General features: G+C 37.1%; 1 protein-coding gene across 1 annotated transcript in view; it reads right to left on the reverse strand.

The window, feature by feature from the left end:
* Positions 1-633: 633 nt before the first annotated feature.
* CNTN1 (contactin 1) overlaps positions 634-19,157 on the reverse strand; it is a 201,595-nt gene continuing 183,071 nt past the window's right edge. Inside the window, exons 23-25 of the mRNA XM_005148087.3 lie at positions 17,958-18,070; positions 16,661-16,817; positions 634-3,194 (exon numbers count right to left, since the gene is read on the reverse strand). Of these exons, the coding sequence (XP_005148144.4) occupies positions 3,115-3,194; positions 16,661-16,817; positions 17,958-18,070 (350 nt within the window). The 3' untranslated portion in view covers positions 634-3,114. The remainder of the gene's footprint in view (positions 3,195-16,660; positions 16,818-17,957; positions 18,071-19,157) is intronic.

Consider the following 19,157-nt stretch of genomic DNA (forward strand, 5'->3'; position numbering starts at 1 on the left):
TCCCCAGGTCTCAGGCTGGCTCCAATTGAGTCGACGGTCTTTCAGGTGCAGGGCACAAGGAAAACTCTGATACTTCTTATCCGGTATGTCAATACCAGACAAATGAAACCAAGTTCTGCAACATGGCCGTCAGCTTCACCAACTTCTTTTGTGCTATTTTTTGTGCATTTTAGGGCCTGAATGTGACCCTCAAAGGCAGGCAGTATCTCAGTTATACTCAAACTCACCTCTTGAAATTATTACTCTTCCGATTCTCTCCCTCATTCCACTGTGGGAAGAGTAAGTGAGCAGTTGTGTGGGGTTTAGCTGCCGCCTGAGGCTAAACCATGACAGGTGTCTACTGGAGCAGAAAATATTACCCCTCAAAATACTCTGCTTGGTTAACTCCTGTTTCCAAAAATGCTGAAAAGCTCTCAGGGCACTCTCCTCTGTCACTGATGTTCAGAAAATCTATCACCAATAATTAAAGCAAACAGTAAGCTATCCTTACCACAGAAAAGTTCTTTAACTCCATCAAAACTCACAAGAAAGCAAGGCAGGAATACACAGGACCTCACCCCATCCACATCTTTGCTGTCATAGACTACCACATGACTGCAAAAAATTAGAAAGCTCCAATTCAAAAGACAGTTATTATATTTTGAGTAACATTAATACATTTATTGAATTGTAATTTACTTTTCATTCATAAAAAGGACAAAGCACGGTCCTGCTCTACTCATTTGAAAAAAAAAAGATAAAAACTAAAAAACCAGTTCAATATTCATCAGTATCAAATAATAGTAATATCAATTTTCCTGAAATATAAAGAAGCAACAAATATGTCTATCTATATAAACTTTAATTAAGAACCTTGCGTTTTAAAGCAGATGATACATTAGTTAGTTTTCCTCAACAACCATTTGAAACTGAAGGTCCCAGTCAAGTCTGCAGAATTATGTGAAACAGAAAAATCTCCAACTATCTGATCAGTACGTGAGACCTACCTCATCTGTGTTGCTGATTTAAAAAAAGAAGTGTCTTTCCATCCCAGGTCATTTCCATGCAGAAACTGAACAGTTTTGCTTTTTACACCATGTAGTAGAAAAGTAAAAGGCAATCATGCATTTGGCAAAAGATTTAGTTGTGGTTGTAGATTATATAAAAATGAGTCACACTGCAAAAGAACCAAACCAAATGAAACACAATAAACCACATTTTTTTTTGTACAGAAGGCTTACAGCGTATTAGTTTCTTACGTATGAAGACAGCTCATTGCTCTTTCAGACAATTATACAATTTATGAAACTCAGTAGTGTTTGACACTTTTGACATTCCTCTATAGGGAAGTTATCACTTTCACCTATTTAAAAAATTTTCATCTTGTAACAAATAGTTAAAATTAAACTAAAACAGTATTATTGATATTCTTAATGAAGACTCTACACTTTTACATGTAAATATATAGTACAAAATTATACAAATTAAAGAAGGGGGTGTAAATTATTAATAGACTTATTCTTGCTTCATGTAAATATTATTACGGACCTCTACAGCATCAGTTCTAAAAAGATAAAATCTATTTCTAAGTAGCTAGCAAGGTTGTGCTAATAAAATATGATTCAAAGCTTATAATTCTTGAAGCATCAGACATTGCACTATTACTTGAGCCAGCTGATTCAATATCACCGTGTTTCTTCAACATTCACACTCAAACTAAATCCCAGCACACCATGGAAAATGAAAGGAATGTGCATTTCTTTAACAACTTAAAAAAATCCAAACAAACCAATGAAAAACCCAACACTGAAACACTCTAGACACAGTCAGAACAAAAACATTCACTATCTCTAAGAGTTCCCATTTTGCAAAGGCCATAGTAAACATTTGACTTCAACTAACAGTTCGGATCTGACTTTCATGTACTAACACACAGTTGGATCATTCAGTACTCTACCAAATAGGGAAACGGTCTCAGAACTTTAAAACTCTTATTTACAACACTATGAACATTAAGAATAATATCAAGTGGAAAATCACATAATTCTCCCAAATGTCCGCCTTCATTACAGGAAGGTAACACCTGGTGTCTGCAGCATAAAAATGTAAATATAATTTTTTTTTTTACTGTGCTACTCTGTTTTTGCCATTTATTGTATATCTCTTTATATTTTAAATCTTTTCACTTCAAAAAATAACATACGTTTCTTATCATTTCATGGTCCACTTGGCTGATCTTAACATGGACTCCATCTCCAAACTTCTAAGTGTTATATTGCTATGTTAATAATACTAGTAATAGTATTAAATCAAAACCAATACATTGCGCTGCTTCCCTGAAAGCTGACATTTGACTCCTAAAATCAGCAATAATGACCATAATGGAATTTTTCAACAGGTTTGTTTTAAGAAACGGCTATGGTAAATCCTGTGTCAGTGAAGCACATGTAAATTCCTTTAAGCTGAACATGCTATGCACATCTTGGGTCTTCTGAAGATATTTAAGATAAAAAATTCCTTTTCACTGACTTTTATTTCTTTCTTCAAATTCTATCCAACAGCCTCAAGAAATACAGCTCTAAAAAAAAAATAAATGTTTTTGCTTTGACTGTCTCTCAAAAAAACAGTAATCCCAGTAAATGATGATGGGGCCATTCAAAAATATGCAGCACACAAAACGGATAGGATAGTACAGACAGACGTAGTACTCTTACATTTATCACATACAATCAACATTTCAATCTCTATTATATTTCACAATTTGTTATTCAAGTTAAAGCACCTACGTATGGTGATTTTACTTTCACTGTACAGCCTATGTTATTGGGTTTTAACATTGTAACTTGCCCCATTTGACCAAATCATGCAACTGTCACAGATCAGCATAAGTGTTTTATAAGGCATATTGGAACAAGTTAAAAAGATTTCTTAGCCTTTCAAAAGTTGATTTACTTCATGAAGGAGTTCCTGGATGCCTCAGTCCTCTTAAAGTTCATAGGAAATTGGTAGGGTAATTTATTTTAAAGTGTAATTTATTTGGCTTAGGATGGTGCCACAGGAATCAAAAAGTCATGGTCCTCATCTTCAAAGGGAGTCCTTTGTGTTAGGTGGAGGACAAGGTAAATCCAGCTACATTCAGAATCCCAAGCAGGTGAGGACACCCAGGGTAGGCACCACCAGGACCAGGAGCAGAGTTGGTACTCCAGCAGTGGCACCTGCACATTGAAAAGATAACAACATGGTGTTGGTCTTACTTCAACATTACTTGGTGGAGGAACAATCCTAGATGAGAGAAGAACGCAAGGTTTGAAGACTGGAAAACCAGCTGGTGTATCTCAGCACAGCTCCTACCTGCATGGATAATCTGGAACGGACAAAGAGCTTGCTAGAGTAACAGTGGAGGATTCGCTCTTTTGTTCTGCAAGAGCTGTTTACACAGCATGTTTAAACAAGCCCCGAGGCCATTCAGAACACACCAGTATATTTTGATTTTGCTGGTCCAAAAAGCCAGGAGGTTATAGGAGGAGGTAAAAGGTCAAAATAAATATTTAAACATGTGAAAACAAAATTAATGGAGTCTTTGAAATGTGATGAAGCAAAGAGACACCTTTGGAAATGTTAATGTTCATATGATCAGCAATAATCTGAAAGATGTCAAAGAGCTTGGTCCGTTTGTTTACCTGCCAGATTACAATGTCCAGATGGCTGATTTATAGCAGCGTGGCATTTACATCTGCTAAAGTCACAAAGGTCTTTCTTAAACCAATATTTTAAGACAAAAAATATTAATCAACAACTTACCAAGTTTACACAACTCTTTCTGGCAAACAGATGTAAGGATTACCATTATGTTAAATGACTTGTGTTGCCATGGTCCAGCTCCCTGTTAAGAAGCATCTACATGAGAAAATAGCCCAGCCGAACAGTGCCTCAATGCTGGTCTTGGAGATGGGCCAAAGGAGCTGGAGAACAGGCTATTCTTTCACCCCAGACAGGCTCATCTAGGTCAGAATGGTAGTGTGTAGGTGGGCAGCATGGGACTCACTGCTCATCTTGCTGCTGAACCCAGACTAAGGACAGGAGTGCTTGCACCTAGTGCTGACAGTCCCAAGGAGCTACTGGCCACTGGACACCTCTCCAGCAAATGTTCTTCTGAATGAGGTAGAAACATACTGAAAATGCACCACACTAACCAAATGCCACAGATTTCAGCAGCAGCAGATCTGAAAGGCACTGTCTCCTAATCTGTGAATTAACTTCTATGTAGAACTCATCAGAGATATATTCAGAAGACAGCCTCAAAGACAGGATAACTATTCCCTCTCCTGTTTCTACCACAGAAAGTTAAAATAAAACATTTTTACATGCTTCTGGTTTCTCATCAGGGAGAAAGTCCATGACATCTGCCATAAAGCCAGAATTTTAGAGCTTTTCACAGAATTTATTGATTTCAGCAATATTCCTCATATTCTCCCCCTTCTTTCTAGCTCCACCACCCTACTCCTACTGACTGGTCCTTGCTCAAATCAAGTGCCTGTGTGGCTCCACTCTTTGCCCTTTCTCCCACACTAAGCTTCACCCCTTTTCTCTTGTTTCTGATTGTCTCTTCTCTGCTCCCGTTCCCATCTTTTCCCCTACTGCTGTACGGATGCTTTCTGAAGTCAAGATTTCTTCCTAAGCTCTTTTTGTTATTCAAGCACTTGAAGAAACAAGGCAAGAGACCTACCAATCCTTCTTCATCAGCTCAACTAAGCTGTAAAAAGTACACTGCTGTGAATAGTATATTTTTCCACAGGAAGCAGTATATCCACCTCAGTGAAAGCTAAAATTAAGGAAAATATTGGATGATTGCTATGGTACGTATCCATAAACAGAGAAATTTGATGCTTAAGATGAACAGGAATGTATGTTCAAATCTTTTCTCATAAGTAACAACTGCACATATTGCCAACTGTGAAAGTATGGGGGTATATTTATCTGTACTTTTTAGTGATTTATAAAACACGTGAGTATTTTCCGTAGTCTCTATCCCTAAATATCAAAGTAGTGGTTCTAAGTCAATGAATAATAGCCATAGGAAAAAAAAAACCAACGAGATAGATTTCAGAATTAAGAATAACTACAGAAAATGTATTCTGCCTTTGTCAGACCAGGATAATGCAGTTGGAAAGGCATAACTAAATTAATATTTTGAATGCCTCTAATGAAGAAAAACATGAAAAAAAGTTTGCTGAGTGAAGTTGAGTGATGAGCAAGTATGAGGACATTTCTATTTGCATGTAACTATTCTACAAAGAGAAAGGCATAATAAATCTCCTGAGATGTGCTTGCTGGCTTCAGAATTAGTAGTTAGTAATTCATCCCTTTACAGCAGTTCCTTACAAGGTATAAGCACTGTTGCAGATATATGTATAACAGCTTTCTGCAGTGAAGCAAATCCTAGCTCTAGACAGTACACTGGCAGAACATTAGGAGGATAAATGTGCTTTAAATGTATAATCTCTTCTTTTTTCTTGTTAGATTACCCACCTCCTTGTTAGATTACCATGTCAGGAACCGTACTTTATTGGAAACACCATTCCCTAGTGCATGACAGCCAGTACACTCCTCCAGCTCATAAATAGAAATTAATGTAAGTTTTGTCTGAGTACAGACTACAAGATTTAATTCTGTGCAGTGATCTGTCAGTTTTAACAATCTTTAAAAACTAGAGAAATGCCAGATAAAGACTTAATGAATATGTACAAATAAACATGTGGACATAAATTAAAACAGAAGGATTATTAAGCTCCTTCTGAAGTCTGGCCAGGTATGAGATGGATATATTTAGTACCTAAAGATTTATTCTCTCCTTAACCAGCATCTTGCATATTCATGTGCATGCAATTGCAAACTGCAGTCATAAAAGTCAAGGCCAAAACCAAATCAGTATGACATGACCAAACTACCACTCACTCTAACACACCATACGTAGCCTTCATATCAAGATTCCTCATTTCTTTCAAATAAATAATGAAAAACACCTTGAAGTTGGTTGTTTTGCTTTTTACAACAGCCTGGAGAAAAGTTGTGAAACTTTGCAGTATTCCCATGGAGACCTTAACTACGCTCTGCTATAGAGTTCCTGTGGTTGATGTTTTTAAGCCTAGGACTAAATTATCTACAGAAAAATATACCCAGAAAGTAGCTTAAAATAAAATGGCATTTGTATGGGATGCAAGCATTTAACCTAGCTTTTTACCTGTATCCTGTTCTCAGCAGCCTTTCTCACAAGTTGCTGCTTATCTGAATAAATAAAGAGGACAACTGCTGGACAGGTTTTCCTTCACCAAGACCTTTTTACATATCACAGGAACTCCTGGAAAAGTCTCACTAATCCACAGCTTTCTATTTGTATTTTAAATTCTCTGTTGCCACCTCAATCATGTAAAGTGTAGGATGAAAACTTTTACTTCTGAATGAAGATCCTAGGTTTTACTGACATCTTCAACAATATGCAACAGTCTTCCAATTATACTAAAAATAAATTAAATCAATTTAATGCCTAAATGAAACAGGCACTAAAACAGTTCAGACTTTTATGTATTTCCCAAGCCTTTGTAACAATTTCTTACATCATTATTTTCTTTAAATATTACTTATCTTTGAGATATGACATTTTTGGCCCTTTTCCCAAAATCAGTATGTTTTTATACTGGATTTTAAAAAAAATAAAATTCTAGAGGCCTGTTTAGAAATCTACTTTCATCAGATCTGTGAATCAGGAAATTAGTTACTGGTCATCTGTGAGGCTGACTTAAGCGAATAACTTTCTTTTTCAGTGGAAGTGTTTTCCTTGCCAACATACATAAACTACAAGCTATTCCTCTGCTAATCATGAACTGATCCTATTGTGATAAAACTCTTTCTCTGTTTTTGTTGTCAGAAAAGATAGTTCAACAATTAATTTGTATTAAATTACATCAGTTTCTTAATTTCCAGGTACTGAACAGCAAGGGGGATGTCTACATGACTGTTCTAGTTTGACGAGGAGTGTGTTTTTAAAGTGAGTATCTCAACTGTCCCCTTTATTGGGGTTTGTTTTGCCCTGTAGAGCTGTCTTGGATACCCTGTGCAGGACTGGATTAGAGGCAGTGCTAAGTAAAACCTGACATGAGCATACAGTGGGGTGCTGGATCCTCAGGGCTGCTGTTTCCCTCTACAGAACCACTCCTCTTGTGCTGCACAAATTGTTCAGGAAGATGCAGACTGGCTATCTGCAAGATACAGTCACTGCAATTATACATTGCATGATACAAGTACATTTCATAAGAGGAAGGAAAAGAGAAGTTTTTGTTACTAAGACTGGTATTTTATATGAGTCATAAAGGATTTAAGTTTGTAAAGTACATATTGTTAGAAAATGAGTGTGTCTTTGTGTCTGTTTTGCGCTTTTTTTTCCTGAAAGAACGGGCAAATTTCTACATATTTTCCCATAAATAATATTCTCCTTCTGGTCCAGGATCCAAATACTGATTTTTCATCAAGGCTATCTATTTTTATACCTCTCTTTTTTACTTTAAGAAAGGTAAATGCAGTCTTCTCATACTTTCTTTCGCCTTGCTTCTAAGCTTGTCCACTTCTCTGGGGAAAAAAATAGGCCACCTGAATAAAAGAAAGGGATTTTTGCCTGTTCCATTTGTTTGTTTATTTAGCATCTATTAGGCTTCATTAATGTTTGTTTTCTGAGTGTTTTCATATTTGCCCACATAAGAAAGAAAAGCAGGAAGGGAGGAAATGTAATTTCTTCAGGTTAAACTAAACTGTATTAAAGAAGTGGGTGGGTTTGTAGTTCTGTCAACTGGCTTCTGAAAAGAAATTCCACCTATCCCAGCTGGAAATACTGTCTTCATGAAAGACTACTGCAAAAGAAATAGGTAGTATCAGCTGACATGATTCAAATTCTGCTATCCTTATTCATGGTAAATGGAAAATAACTGAACTAATTAGAATATGCTTATCTTGCATCACTGGCACCATTGTTAAGTTATGGGTCCAACTTTCCCTTGTCTAGGAATACCTTTGTTTGGGTACGAGGAAATTTTCCTCTTGCCTGTGCCATAAACCTTTCAAGAAGTGCACTATGGAATAATTCACAACCTTGTGAATTACTGTTTTGCAGCAGAGTAGATGTACGAGATGCAAATAATGCTGCCTATGCATCTGCCCATGCTTTGCGCCATGTTAAGGTTTGCTGTGAATCTGCAGAACAGCTTTAAAACTATTATGAGGAAATGAGAGAGAACATTAAAAGCATATTTGAAGTGCTGCTGATGGTCTGGGTGGTTTGTCCATCTCTCTTCTCCTCCTTGAATATCCATTTGCCAGAGCCAAGTAAGCTGGTTTGTTCTTGCAATGGCACCTGATGTGTTGGCAGTGTGGTGAAGCAGCAACAGGGCCTTCTTCCATTGACTCTGGCCTTGCTACAGAACTGCACTGCCAAAATGAACAGGTGCCTTGGATTCTGAGGAAAACGAGACAGTTTTCAGCTGGTGGGGTTATTATTTAACTGTCAACAAATGTTATTTCTCAGATACCTCTTTCCCTTCGCACATATTAATGTCCATTACACATTCATTAGCATGGAGAGTTCTACAGGAGACCACAGGTATTACTTTTGAAATGCACTCTTTTAAAGCAGTATACTCAAGAAATAACAGCAAGAACACCTTTTGAGGTCCTCCTGTGACCCAGGCAAGAGTTGCATTTGTACTTCACATGAACTTTGTGAGTTTCAGGATCACTTATTTTTTACAGTGAAAGTAAAATATATGGCACTAGTCTTTAAAGGCAAGAAAAATTCTACATTGAAGTCCTTCAAGTATTTTGAAAAAGGGACAGAGCATTTCAGTATGTAACAAGATGCACCATTTAATATAGATAGACAGTAAAAAATCAAATATTTGGTATGGTCACTGTCACTTTAAAAGTAAGTTCAAGCTAGTAAATATGTGATTTTATCTGCTCTTTTTATCTGTAGCATCAAATAAATATATTTGTATGGGAATATAAGCTTGCCAAATAATCACAATACAAACTGTACTGTTCACAGGAGTACAACATGCCCAGTTGTATCTGATTGTACCTCTGGGGCTGTCTAGTCTGCCCTCCCACTCACATCAGAACAGTCATCAACACCAGATGTCATCAGCTGCAGCTTTGCCTAGTTGAGTCCCAGGAATCTCCACAGATGAAAACCTCACAGCCTCTGAGTAACCTGCTCCAGTGCAGCACTACCCTCTGAGGATGTTATTCCTAATGTCTGGCCTGAACCCCCAGATTACAGTTTCTGGCCACTGCCTTATATTGTATCATCTGCCATTACCATGACTTCAGATTCATCATCTTTGTGGCTGCTCTTTCTACAGTTATGTGCTTCTGGTAGCTCGTCCCTCTGCACCATGCCAAACCTTGGCGTTTATTAAAGGAACTAAACTCTGTGATACTCCCTTAATACTATACTAAGGAGCGGTGCACCTTCCCTACTACCAAAGAGTGTTTCTGAAGTTCCTTGGACTTTGCCACTGAAGTAACTAGAAAACTATCACTGCTGCCTTTGTCAGAGTATCACTGGGGATTATTCTCTGAAGAGGTTTCATCAAAAGGTGTGTTACAGCAGACGTTTAACCTAGGTCTTCTGAATCACTCTCCTTGCTAAGGAGTTTGGCTAGGTTAGATGCATAAAACTGAGAGGTGTGAGTACACCAACACTCCAGGCATCCATAAAAGTAAGAGAGATTGTTATCCACTAAACTGAAAAATACTGTAAGGATTTGAATAAGGCAGTTCCACAACTTGCTACTGAAAATTAAAACACGTAAGAATTGTCATGACTAGAAAATATTCCCTTCTTCATGTCTAGGTTATTAAGGGGAGAAAATTAATGAGATGTGTCTTCCAAAGATTATTTTAAATCACTCTAAACACTACTTGGCTGGCTTTGATTCCTCAAAGCAATTAAAAATACTGTATAAATATAGTGCAATAGCTAAATGTCCTACCAAGAGGTGTAAACAGAATATGCATTTGTATTAAATTAAATCATTAAACATCAAAGGAATTATACTATTAAAGCAAAGTACTAATCTTGGCATTCACTCTATGAGCTATGTGAGTTTTTGTGTAATATTTTTTTTTGCTATGCTGGTACACTTAGCATGAGAGGATTAAATACATATCTTCTGGATTTTTCCATCTTCTTCTAATGGTAGAGTACAATGTATATAAAATACCAAGCATTTTGTTTCATAAATGGGAAGGAGTAGTGTTCCTATGCTGGTGTAATAAAAACCCTGAAAGTACCTGTGTGATATATCTCAATGACTGCATAAATTAATGAAGAAGTATAGTTCAGCCAAACTGAACTTGAATGTCAGACCTTTAATTCATTGATGAATGGATGGTCCTACTGAAACAGTGGAAATGAAAAGCTTGCTGAATATTAAAAGAGTTATTCTGATTGCACAGTTCACCAGCATTTCTTCTTCTTCCCCTTAAACATTTTAAAAGTCAGTCACTGTCTGGTAGGTAGCATCCAAATTGCTGAAAACAGAAGACTTAAGGGTCTTGGAAGGACTAATCCTTTGTCCATCAAGTAAATATTATTCAGGTATTTCTTAGTAGCTTCCTGAAGCTGGAAGTGTAGGGCCAGCTTTAGTGAGGACCGTAGTCTGCAACAGATGCACGGAAAGTCAAAAAAACCCAAACCAGTCGCATTCAGAATATGACTTTCATAGAATAGTTAGGGTTGGAAAGGACCTTAAGATCATCTAGTTCCAACCCCCCTGCCATGGGCAGGGACACCTCACACTAAACTGTATCACCCAAGGCTTCATCCTGAGCCACTTTGTAGCTTGTGTTCATTTTGAAGGCATTGCAGAGTTCTCATGCCTTCATATGACTGTGCAATAGCCATCAGTGGGGATTTTGCAGGCAGTTCTGAAGCTCACACAAACAGGCAGGTGGAAAGGAAAGACAGACTGAAGATAAAAGCAGGAGGAAATTACATGGTTCCTTTCAAGGCAGTGGACATTCTGTCTGATGTATAGCAGCTATGGATTCCTGTCTTGTCAGTATTCTCTAATAGTGAGTAAACTATCCTGTTCTTGTCTTCTGTGATATTGTTCTCCTAAACCTCTCTTGTGCTCTAAATCCATGTATACACACATCCAGTTTGTAGCTATAAAGTCTGTCAACCACTACAGCACAGCTTAGTTATGAGCCTTATGGCTAAAAATGAAATTTTGTTGTATTCCCACTTTGTGTGTATCCGAGCTTTCCCTTATAAATAAACATAAATGACAAAATAGCATCAGGATCATCATAGGATAATGCCGACTGAGAAAATGTAAAATAGATATGAAAACATTTCTGCAGTCTGCCCTACTGTTGAGCTTGAATACATGAAAGAGAAGAAATCAAAATTAAGGAGAATATGGTTTGTCAAATAAATGCTTGTTTTAGCACTAAGTATGTTGTAATGCATGGAATTGTCAAACCTGTGGTACTGGAAGGAAGCAGTACAAATAAATTAGAACTGTGATGAAATGAAATGTGATGATGAAGGAAAATCAAGAGAAATACCAGAGAACTAAATATGTTGTTTTAGGCAGATTTATGTACCAGGTTCGAGGGTATTCTGAGTATTTTCTATTTAATTTATGAGCTATAAGACACAGAAAATGGATTGTGAACAATACTGTTCCATTAGAGAAAAGCTCTTCTGAAATACGTTTCCATGTATTTTTAGTTTAGAAGCTTTTTGCTACGTTCTTGTCACACATGCATAATAAGTTCCAAGACCAGTAACACAGGAGTGCCATGGCAGTTAGAGGGCTGCTTTCATCAGCATTACTTATGCTTTTTACCTGTGGTCTCCTTTTATTACTACAACCATCTTTGCAACATATGGATATTTCCAAATTATGATCAAAAGATTCTGATTATACATGAAAAGTGAATGATCACCTGATTTACTTGACACTAATATGTGCAATAAATATCAATGTCCCCTTTAAATAATAATAAACAAAAGAAAAAGAAAAGAGAAAATAAAATGTTTGTATGAGTTACTGTGGCCAAAAATTTTGCATTTTCCTTTGAAAAAGTTATACTTCAAAGTGAATGGTTTTTCAGGATCCTAAAACATGCTGCTGGCAAATGTGTATATATATATATATATATATATATATATAAGTGCAGTGAACACAAAGAAGCTGTAATTTTGTTCTCCAGCTATAAGCATATACAATACATAAATTATTCTTTGTCCATGTCTTTATTTAAATAGAGATATTAACCTGATTTCATATTTGAAGGCGAAGGTATGTCTTCCTTTTTTTCCCAATATTTTCTCAAATCAGAAGTTATCCTTCACTCTTCCTCATCCTGCATTAAAATTTGAGAGCTTGATTCTATTTGTCCTTATTCTGGCATAAATTAATTACACTGAGGCCAGTGCAATTACAGAAGTAAAGTGAGAAAAAACCAAGCACCATATGGTTTTAGTTCCTAATGATTGCAAGACTGCTTTGATTACATTAATATTAGCATGATTACAAAGCATTGCAATCCAAAAAGCATGCAAAAGACAAAAAAAAAAGAACCTGAGCCTTTAATATATTTCAAAGCAAACAGATAAGCCTATTATTAGCCATTGAAACAGACTCCATTGGTTAAACAAGGAGTTCCAGCCTTCAGCTGGTTGTGGTATTTCAAGAATGAATTTTAAATTGTGTAGCTCATTAATTTACTATAATTGGCTTCAAAAATATCCCCAAACCTCTAACTGTACAACAGGCACTGGCCAGTAAAATACAGAAGTTCATGATTGTATTTTACACTGATTATAGCTGTATACTGAAAGGCAGCTCAGCATACATACAGAGAGGGATGTTGTGAGCACATGTATTTCAAGATATTCCATAAAAAAGAAATGTATGTGAGATTCCTGTGTTTGACAGATTTCCTTTGTATCATTCTCAACTAAAACAATGTATTCTGTAGGAAGCTGACTGGTTATATGAGAGTGAAGTTGCTGCAGGATGTTTGCCTCCCTCTTCAGCATGTGACTGGGTTTTCTGTGAGAAGGTAGAGGATGAAGAAAACATAAAAGAAGGACTCTCCCTTAGAAAAGGGGTTGAGCTAGAAATAACAAATATTTCTAGTTTGTTTTATATTTGACTTTCAAATGCAATTGTTAGTTAAAATGTGCTGTATTTTTAATACCTAAGTAAAAACCTGAAGGCCAGTTAGGTTTCCTGAACTAGATGTTCTTCTACTTAAACCTAATTCACACCTAATTCAGCAAGTGCCAAGACTTGCTCAGAGTACATCTACAGCAGGCTGACAACATGGTAGCCTAGCACAACAATAGAAGTCGCAAAAATAAAGGAAATAGTTTTGGTTTGCAAAAGTGTGCAATTCATAGGCCTGAAATATGGCCAAAAGATGTCTTCTGGTGTCCTGTCTGGCCTCCAGCTGCTGATCTAGAAGACCTCAGATCCTCTGTAGATCATGTCATGCCTGTCAGCATTGTGTGGATTTCTTGGGGCATCTCAGACGCTACAGGTTTGGCTTAAGCTTCTGAATTACACCCCGTATGACAACTGGTTATAATGGGAGCTTAGACATCAGATGTGTTATGTAGATATTTTGGATTTGATAGGCAGTGAACACAAGGAAAACACCAGTCTGGAAGACATACAGGTTTTCTAGACATTCCTCTCTTTTTGGTGCAGCCTTCTGGTTGGCCTAAGATCTGGTCATTCCTGGTCAGCATCCAGGCTATCTTGAACCTCTGTCTTAGTTGCTTAATTCTCCCCATTGACTTATGCAGGAAATTAATTTGGTTTGCAAACTCTGGCATCAGATGCCTAAAGGTCAAGTAAGGTAATGGTTTGATAAGATGAATGCTGTTTTGACGAAGCAGTTGTTTACATCTCTTTGTAAACATCTAAGTTCCATTTTGGCCAGTTGACCACCAGAACACACATTCCTATCAAACTAAATCTTTTATTCTCTGCAAGTCTCTGGGAAAAATCATCATTACTTAATAGCTTACCACCAGTCATCACCGTTCTGGGACAATTATTCTAAACCCTGTCACACTACTAGAAGATTTCCTTAAGACCAAAAACCAGGTGCTGAAACTTCACTTCATTATGCTTTTTGGAAAAAATATGGTTTGAGCCCAGAAATAGCCTGAAATGCTTGCACAGTTCTCTGTATACTGCACATTCCAAAGAGATGACCCTGCTATTTGTCCATTTTTTAATCCTTCTCAAACTGAGTCCACAGAATGCTATTTTATCTAGGCCACCAGAGGAATAATCCCTCTGTCTAGCTGGGCTATGACAGAAGCTGTGGTTAAAAACTTGTCTGGAGTGTGGAAGAGAGAGTAATAAAAAATTCTGCAAACTAGTATTTGTAGAATGCTAACTCTCCCAGAGGTGCTAGCTCTGTACAGGCATGCTTGGGACAGGTCTTACTGGCAAGACTGATCAGCATGGGCTCAACATCGTACTGCAATCATGGCTCTGCTTCCAGTCTGGGAAGTAATCTATCTGCTGCTGCCTAAAGGATACTGATGATAGATTATTACATACGTATGGTAGAAAGATGACCTAGGATCTGCCCTAAGGATAGAGGTTGCTCCAACTTTTTTGCAGCTCATAAAATATGTTAATAATTATTCCCTCAGAGCATGATGCAACACATTACGTGTTTTGTAGAGTGGTTGACTCGTACCCCAAGACATTCTCATAGAAAATAGTACACAGAATTAACAGAGTGCCTGTTAAAGGGATTAATAATTCAGTCACTGTCAGATTTCAAAACACAATTATTGAAGAATGGTCATTGAATTTCTAGTGTAATGCCACAATGAACAGTAGTAGACCAAATGCAACCCAATCGCTTTCGTCAAAACCAGAAGAGTTAAGGAACTGTGTACATAAACTAAAACAGCAAAGTAGTAGAGAGTGATGCCAACAACTTCTTCATATGGAAAGCATGGAAACCTAAGCCATTCAAAACAACTGTGCTTCATCATGGCCACATGCAAAATTATATACCAAGTTAAAAAGGGACATGTCACACAGATCAGGGTGGGACATTGTATGCTGGAAAGCAAGGATTCCAGGAAGGATTTAGAGCTGGTGTTGGACAAACATGACGAACGTCATTTTATAGCTAAATGAAAGAAAATAACTGACTAATGAAAATATCTAGTGAATAAAGATGGGAGTAGCAAGGGTAGGGAGGTGAGAATATCTCCACAGACAGCAGAGTTGAAACTGCATATAATGTCTACAGTCCTAAAGAAATCCTCAGAAGTTGGAGACGGGAAGAGAAGAGCTTCTGAAATTATTAATGATCTGAACAAAATGTTATCATGGAGAAATTCAACGTGCTCAGTCTGTTTAGCATTTGATCGATCACTTGGCAGATATATATACAATTCTTAATGGGAAAACCTATCAAAAAAGATTAATCTAGACAAAAGCTATTAAAGGAAACAATGGCCAGGCCCCCAAAGCAGATAAATATAGATAAAAACTTAGGCAAAAACATGTCAGGTGATTAATCAAGAGAACAAAGTATATGGCAAATGATGGATTCTCCACCTCTAGATTCCATTTGATCAAGCGTGGAATAGATGCTTCACACAAACAAAAATGGTGATACCCATGAGTTCAGACTAGATTATATAAACTGTGCATATTATTGAAAACCAACAGATTGGATGTCCACTCCTTTAGGAATGGGAAGCTTCAAGTACACAGATAGTATAGCACAGGCATTGCTTTTTCAAAGATATAATAATGGTTGCAGTGCATGACAAGAATATTGTTGATGTCTAATCCTTACTATTCCCCAAATCCATTTTTAAATGAAAGGAGACAAATACAATGCAAGTGTTTAAATTATAACCTTGCAAAGACACTGTCCAAGTCTTTGATGTTTAGTCATATATTCTACTTCACAAACTGTGTGCTAAGGCACTACTTAAATTACAAAACTAACAGGAAAGAGATGTGCAGACTATGTCTAAGCTTGTATTAAGAGTCAATACTGAGCAGAATTTAAACCAGCCTCAGGCATGCTCCCTTCCCCTCTTTACCAATGTCGCATTTCTCACTGCTTATTTATCCCTTCATGTCACAGCTTTCCTCTTCCCTGAAAAGTGGAACTTCCCTAGCAATTGGTCTGTGGATCACACAGGACCACTAACTTTTCTCAGTTACTTCCCTTAGTGGCAGCTGACAAAAGAATGAGGTAAGAGGCAGCAGGTACAAGGAACCACAGGATTATTGCAAGCTGATGTCTTAAGCCTGAGGCCTGCACCATGTAGTTATGCTTGTAGGACACATACTAGAAGTGGCAGCCTAACTGGAGGCACCAGTAGAAACAGACTCATATTTGGAAGATAAGCAGTGCCTCCAGGACTGCCCTAGACTGCTGAGTCTTCAGGAATATTCTAAGATAAACCCTTATTCTCAATGTAGTTAATGTTGAAGAGCTGAGTCTTGGAAGTTTTGATGGGAAGGGAGCACCTATCTCCGGATAGTAAGCAAGAGGAAAATATTCAGTCCAAAATTTCCAAGGGTGTGGGAAAGAAGAAAGGAAGTTATCTGCTTACCTGAAATTTTTATTTGAGCTACTTCTCCATCTCCTCCTTCACTGTGTGCTCGGACCTCAACAACATATTCACCATCACTGGGGACTGGGACCTCTATTGTGTGCTTTCCAGTTGAAAACAACTTGCCTTCATGTTGTCCATCTGGTCTATAAAGTACCTGGTAAAGACATAGTAAGCATAGTTATTGAAAAGCTACATTTCCATGAAAACACAGCTATGTATATACAATGTGTCAAAGAAAAAGTATTAAGTTTTTATCTATATATGAAGCCTATATATATACATACCAAAACTTAATGGCTGATACTACTTTTTCCATTTTTACATAGGGTGAATCTGGACAGGATATTTCCTCATTATTTTATCTGTTACAAAATTATGCCACCTTTGAAAAATAATTTAATCCCTTACATTCAGAACAAGTAATTAAATGATGGAAGATTCTAGGATGATTCTATGATGCTAAGATACTAATACATGTGGCAAAGAGCATCAAACAAAAACCTTAAGAACTCAGCTGGGTCTTCCTACATAAAATTTATGACTATTTTAATAAATGAAACAATTATTAATTTTATTATTAACTTTATCGATGTTAAACTATTGCAAATGTGATGGTATATGTCTTGTAGGACCTTTAGAAAATATCCCCATCCCTTTTGGAATCATCTCGGTGAAACATTGTCAGCAATTCCCAGGAAGCAGTTCAACTCCTCAAGCAAAATTTGTACATCTAAGACACAATACTCATTTTCTTGCTGCCAAGCAAGCAGCAAAGTTAAACAGAAATTAATTTTTGAAGCTTCCTATACACTCCATACCTAGTATATACACTTGCTCTAGTTCTACAGTAATTGCATCTAATGATGTTAATTGTCCCTTCCTTCCTCTACCTTTCCAGGCTTTAAAGAACTCTGGTTCCAGGAGCTGTAGTTCCCCTAGAGATGTGAAAAGAAAGCTGGAACAACGCATACTATTATAAGGAAAAACTGTAAAGTGTACAATTTTTGAAGCATTATTTTTAGCCAATAGACAATAGATATATGCATAAGAGAAATTTGGTTGCTGCAGTCACTGAACTAAACTTTCTCAGAATATGGCTTACCACCCAAATGAGTTTCAGTGCCCCAGTGTTTTCTTGTCTTATTGACTAAGCCCACTGGCTTTTCCCCAAAGCCTACTTGATGTCTGTGATCTCTTTAGCATGCAACTATGCTTAAGTTAGGTATAAAAATTCAACACTGCCTATAAAATACAGCTCATGTAGGATACAAAAAGATAAAAGATATTTTCATACCTTGTATCCTTCAACTGCAGATTCATTTGACATAGCCTTCACATGATCCCAGGTGATGATGTACCTTGAACCAGATCTCACAGAACTGATAATTCTTGGTCGCTGGCTTGGAGCTGAAAAGTGACATACGTATAATATGTGCATAAATGAGATTTTATAAACATTCAATGACATTTCTATTAAGACATGTAAAATATTAGAAGTGAAATTAGGCTGATCTTTAAATGATTAACGGATAGTCTCCTTCTTGGAAAGAACTGCTATAGCTCCATCCAGGCAAATTTGGATGGATTGCACAGTGTCTGCTTTGTGGGTTTGCATTTCTGTGTTGCCAGAATGGAAGTGGCCAACATTACCCTTCAATATGTTTCTGACCATGTGTGTTTGCTGGCATGCAACTACATTCGGAACCTCCCAGAAATGTGGCTTAAGTAATATTTATTCATTCAGATTAAATATTTAATTAACCATTTAAAGGCATTTCTACAGCATTTAACTAAGTAGAAATTGGAGTACCCCACTGCAGAAACCATTAATTGCATTTCTCACAATAAACTTATAAAATTAAGTCTTATTCAACCAAAATTAACCCTGCAGGTGCAAGCTGCACAATACGCTATTTACTGACAGAAATCCTCAAATGAGTTTTACATATTTTTAGCCCATATAAGTGTATTTTAAATACACAAGACATATGCCTTAATTGAATTGTCCAGCATATGTTAGTGCTAGGTATCCTCATTAAGTCAGGAGCTATATTCAGAAACCTATTATGGAATGAAAGTTCAAGGGTGTGATTCAGACACCCATTTTTCAAGGCTGCTTGATCCTCTGTTAATGAAAATGGCATCGGTCACACTTTAATTGCCAGAATCATTCTCACTGTTGCTTATAACAGACAGCTTATAGCTGACTAATAGTTTGTCTGAATTGTTCATCATTTGTAATATAGAATCATAGAATGGTTATAGCTGGAAAGGACCTTAAGATCACCAAGTTCCAAACCCCCTGCCATGGGCAGGGACGCCTCACACTAAACCATGTTGCCCAAGGCTCTGTCCAACCTGGCCTCGAGCACTGTCAGGGATGGACCATTCACCACTTCTTTGGGCAACCTGTTCCAGTGCTTCACCACCCTCACAGTAAAGAACTTCCTTATTTCTAACTTGAACTTCCCCCGCTTAAGTTTAAACCCATTAC

This window comes from Melopsittacus undulatus, chromosome 5 (assembly GCF_012275295.1).
Source record: "Melopsittacus undulatus isolate bMelUnd1 chromosome 5, bMelUnd1.mat.Z, whole genome shotgun sequence".
NCBI lineage: Eukaryota > Metazoa > Chordata > Aves > Psittaciformes > Psittaculidae > Melopsittacus > Melopsittacus undulatus.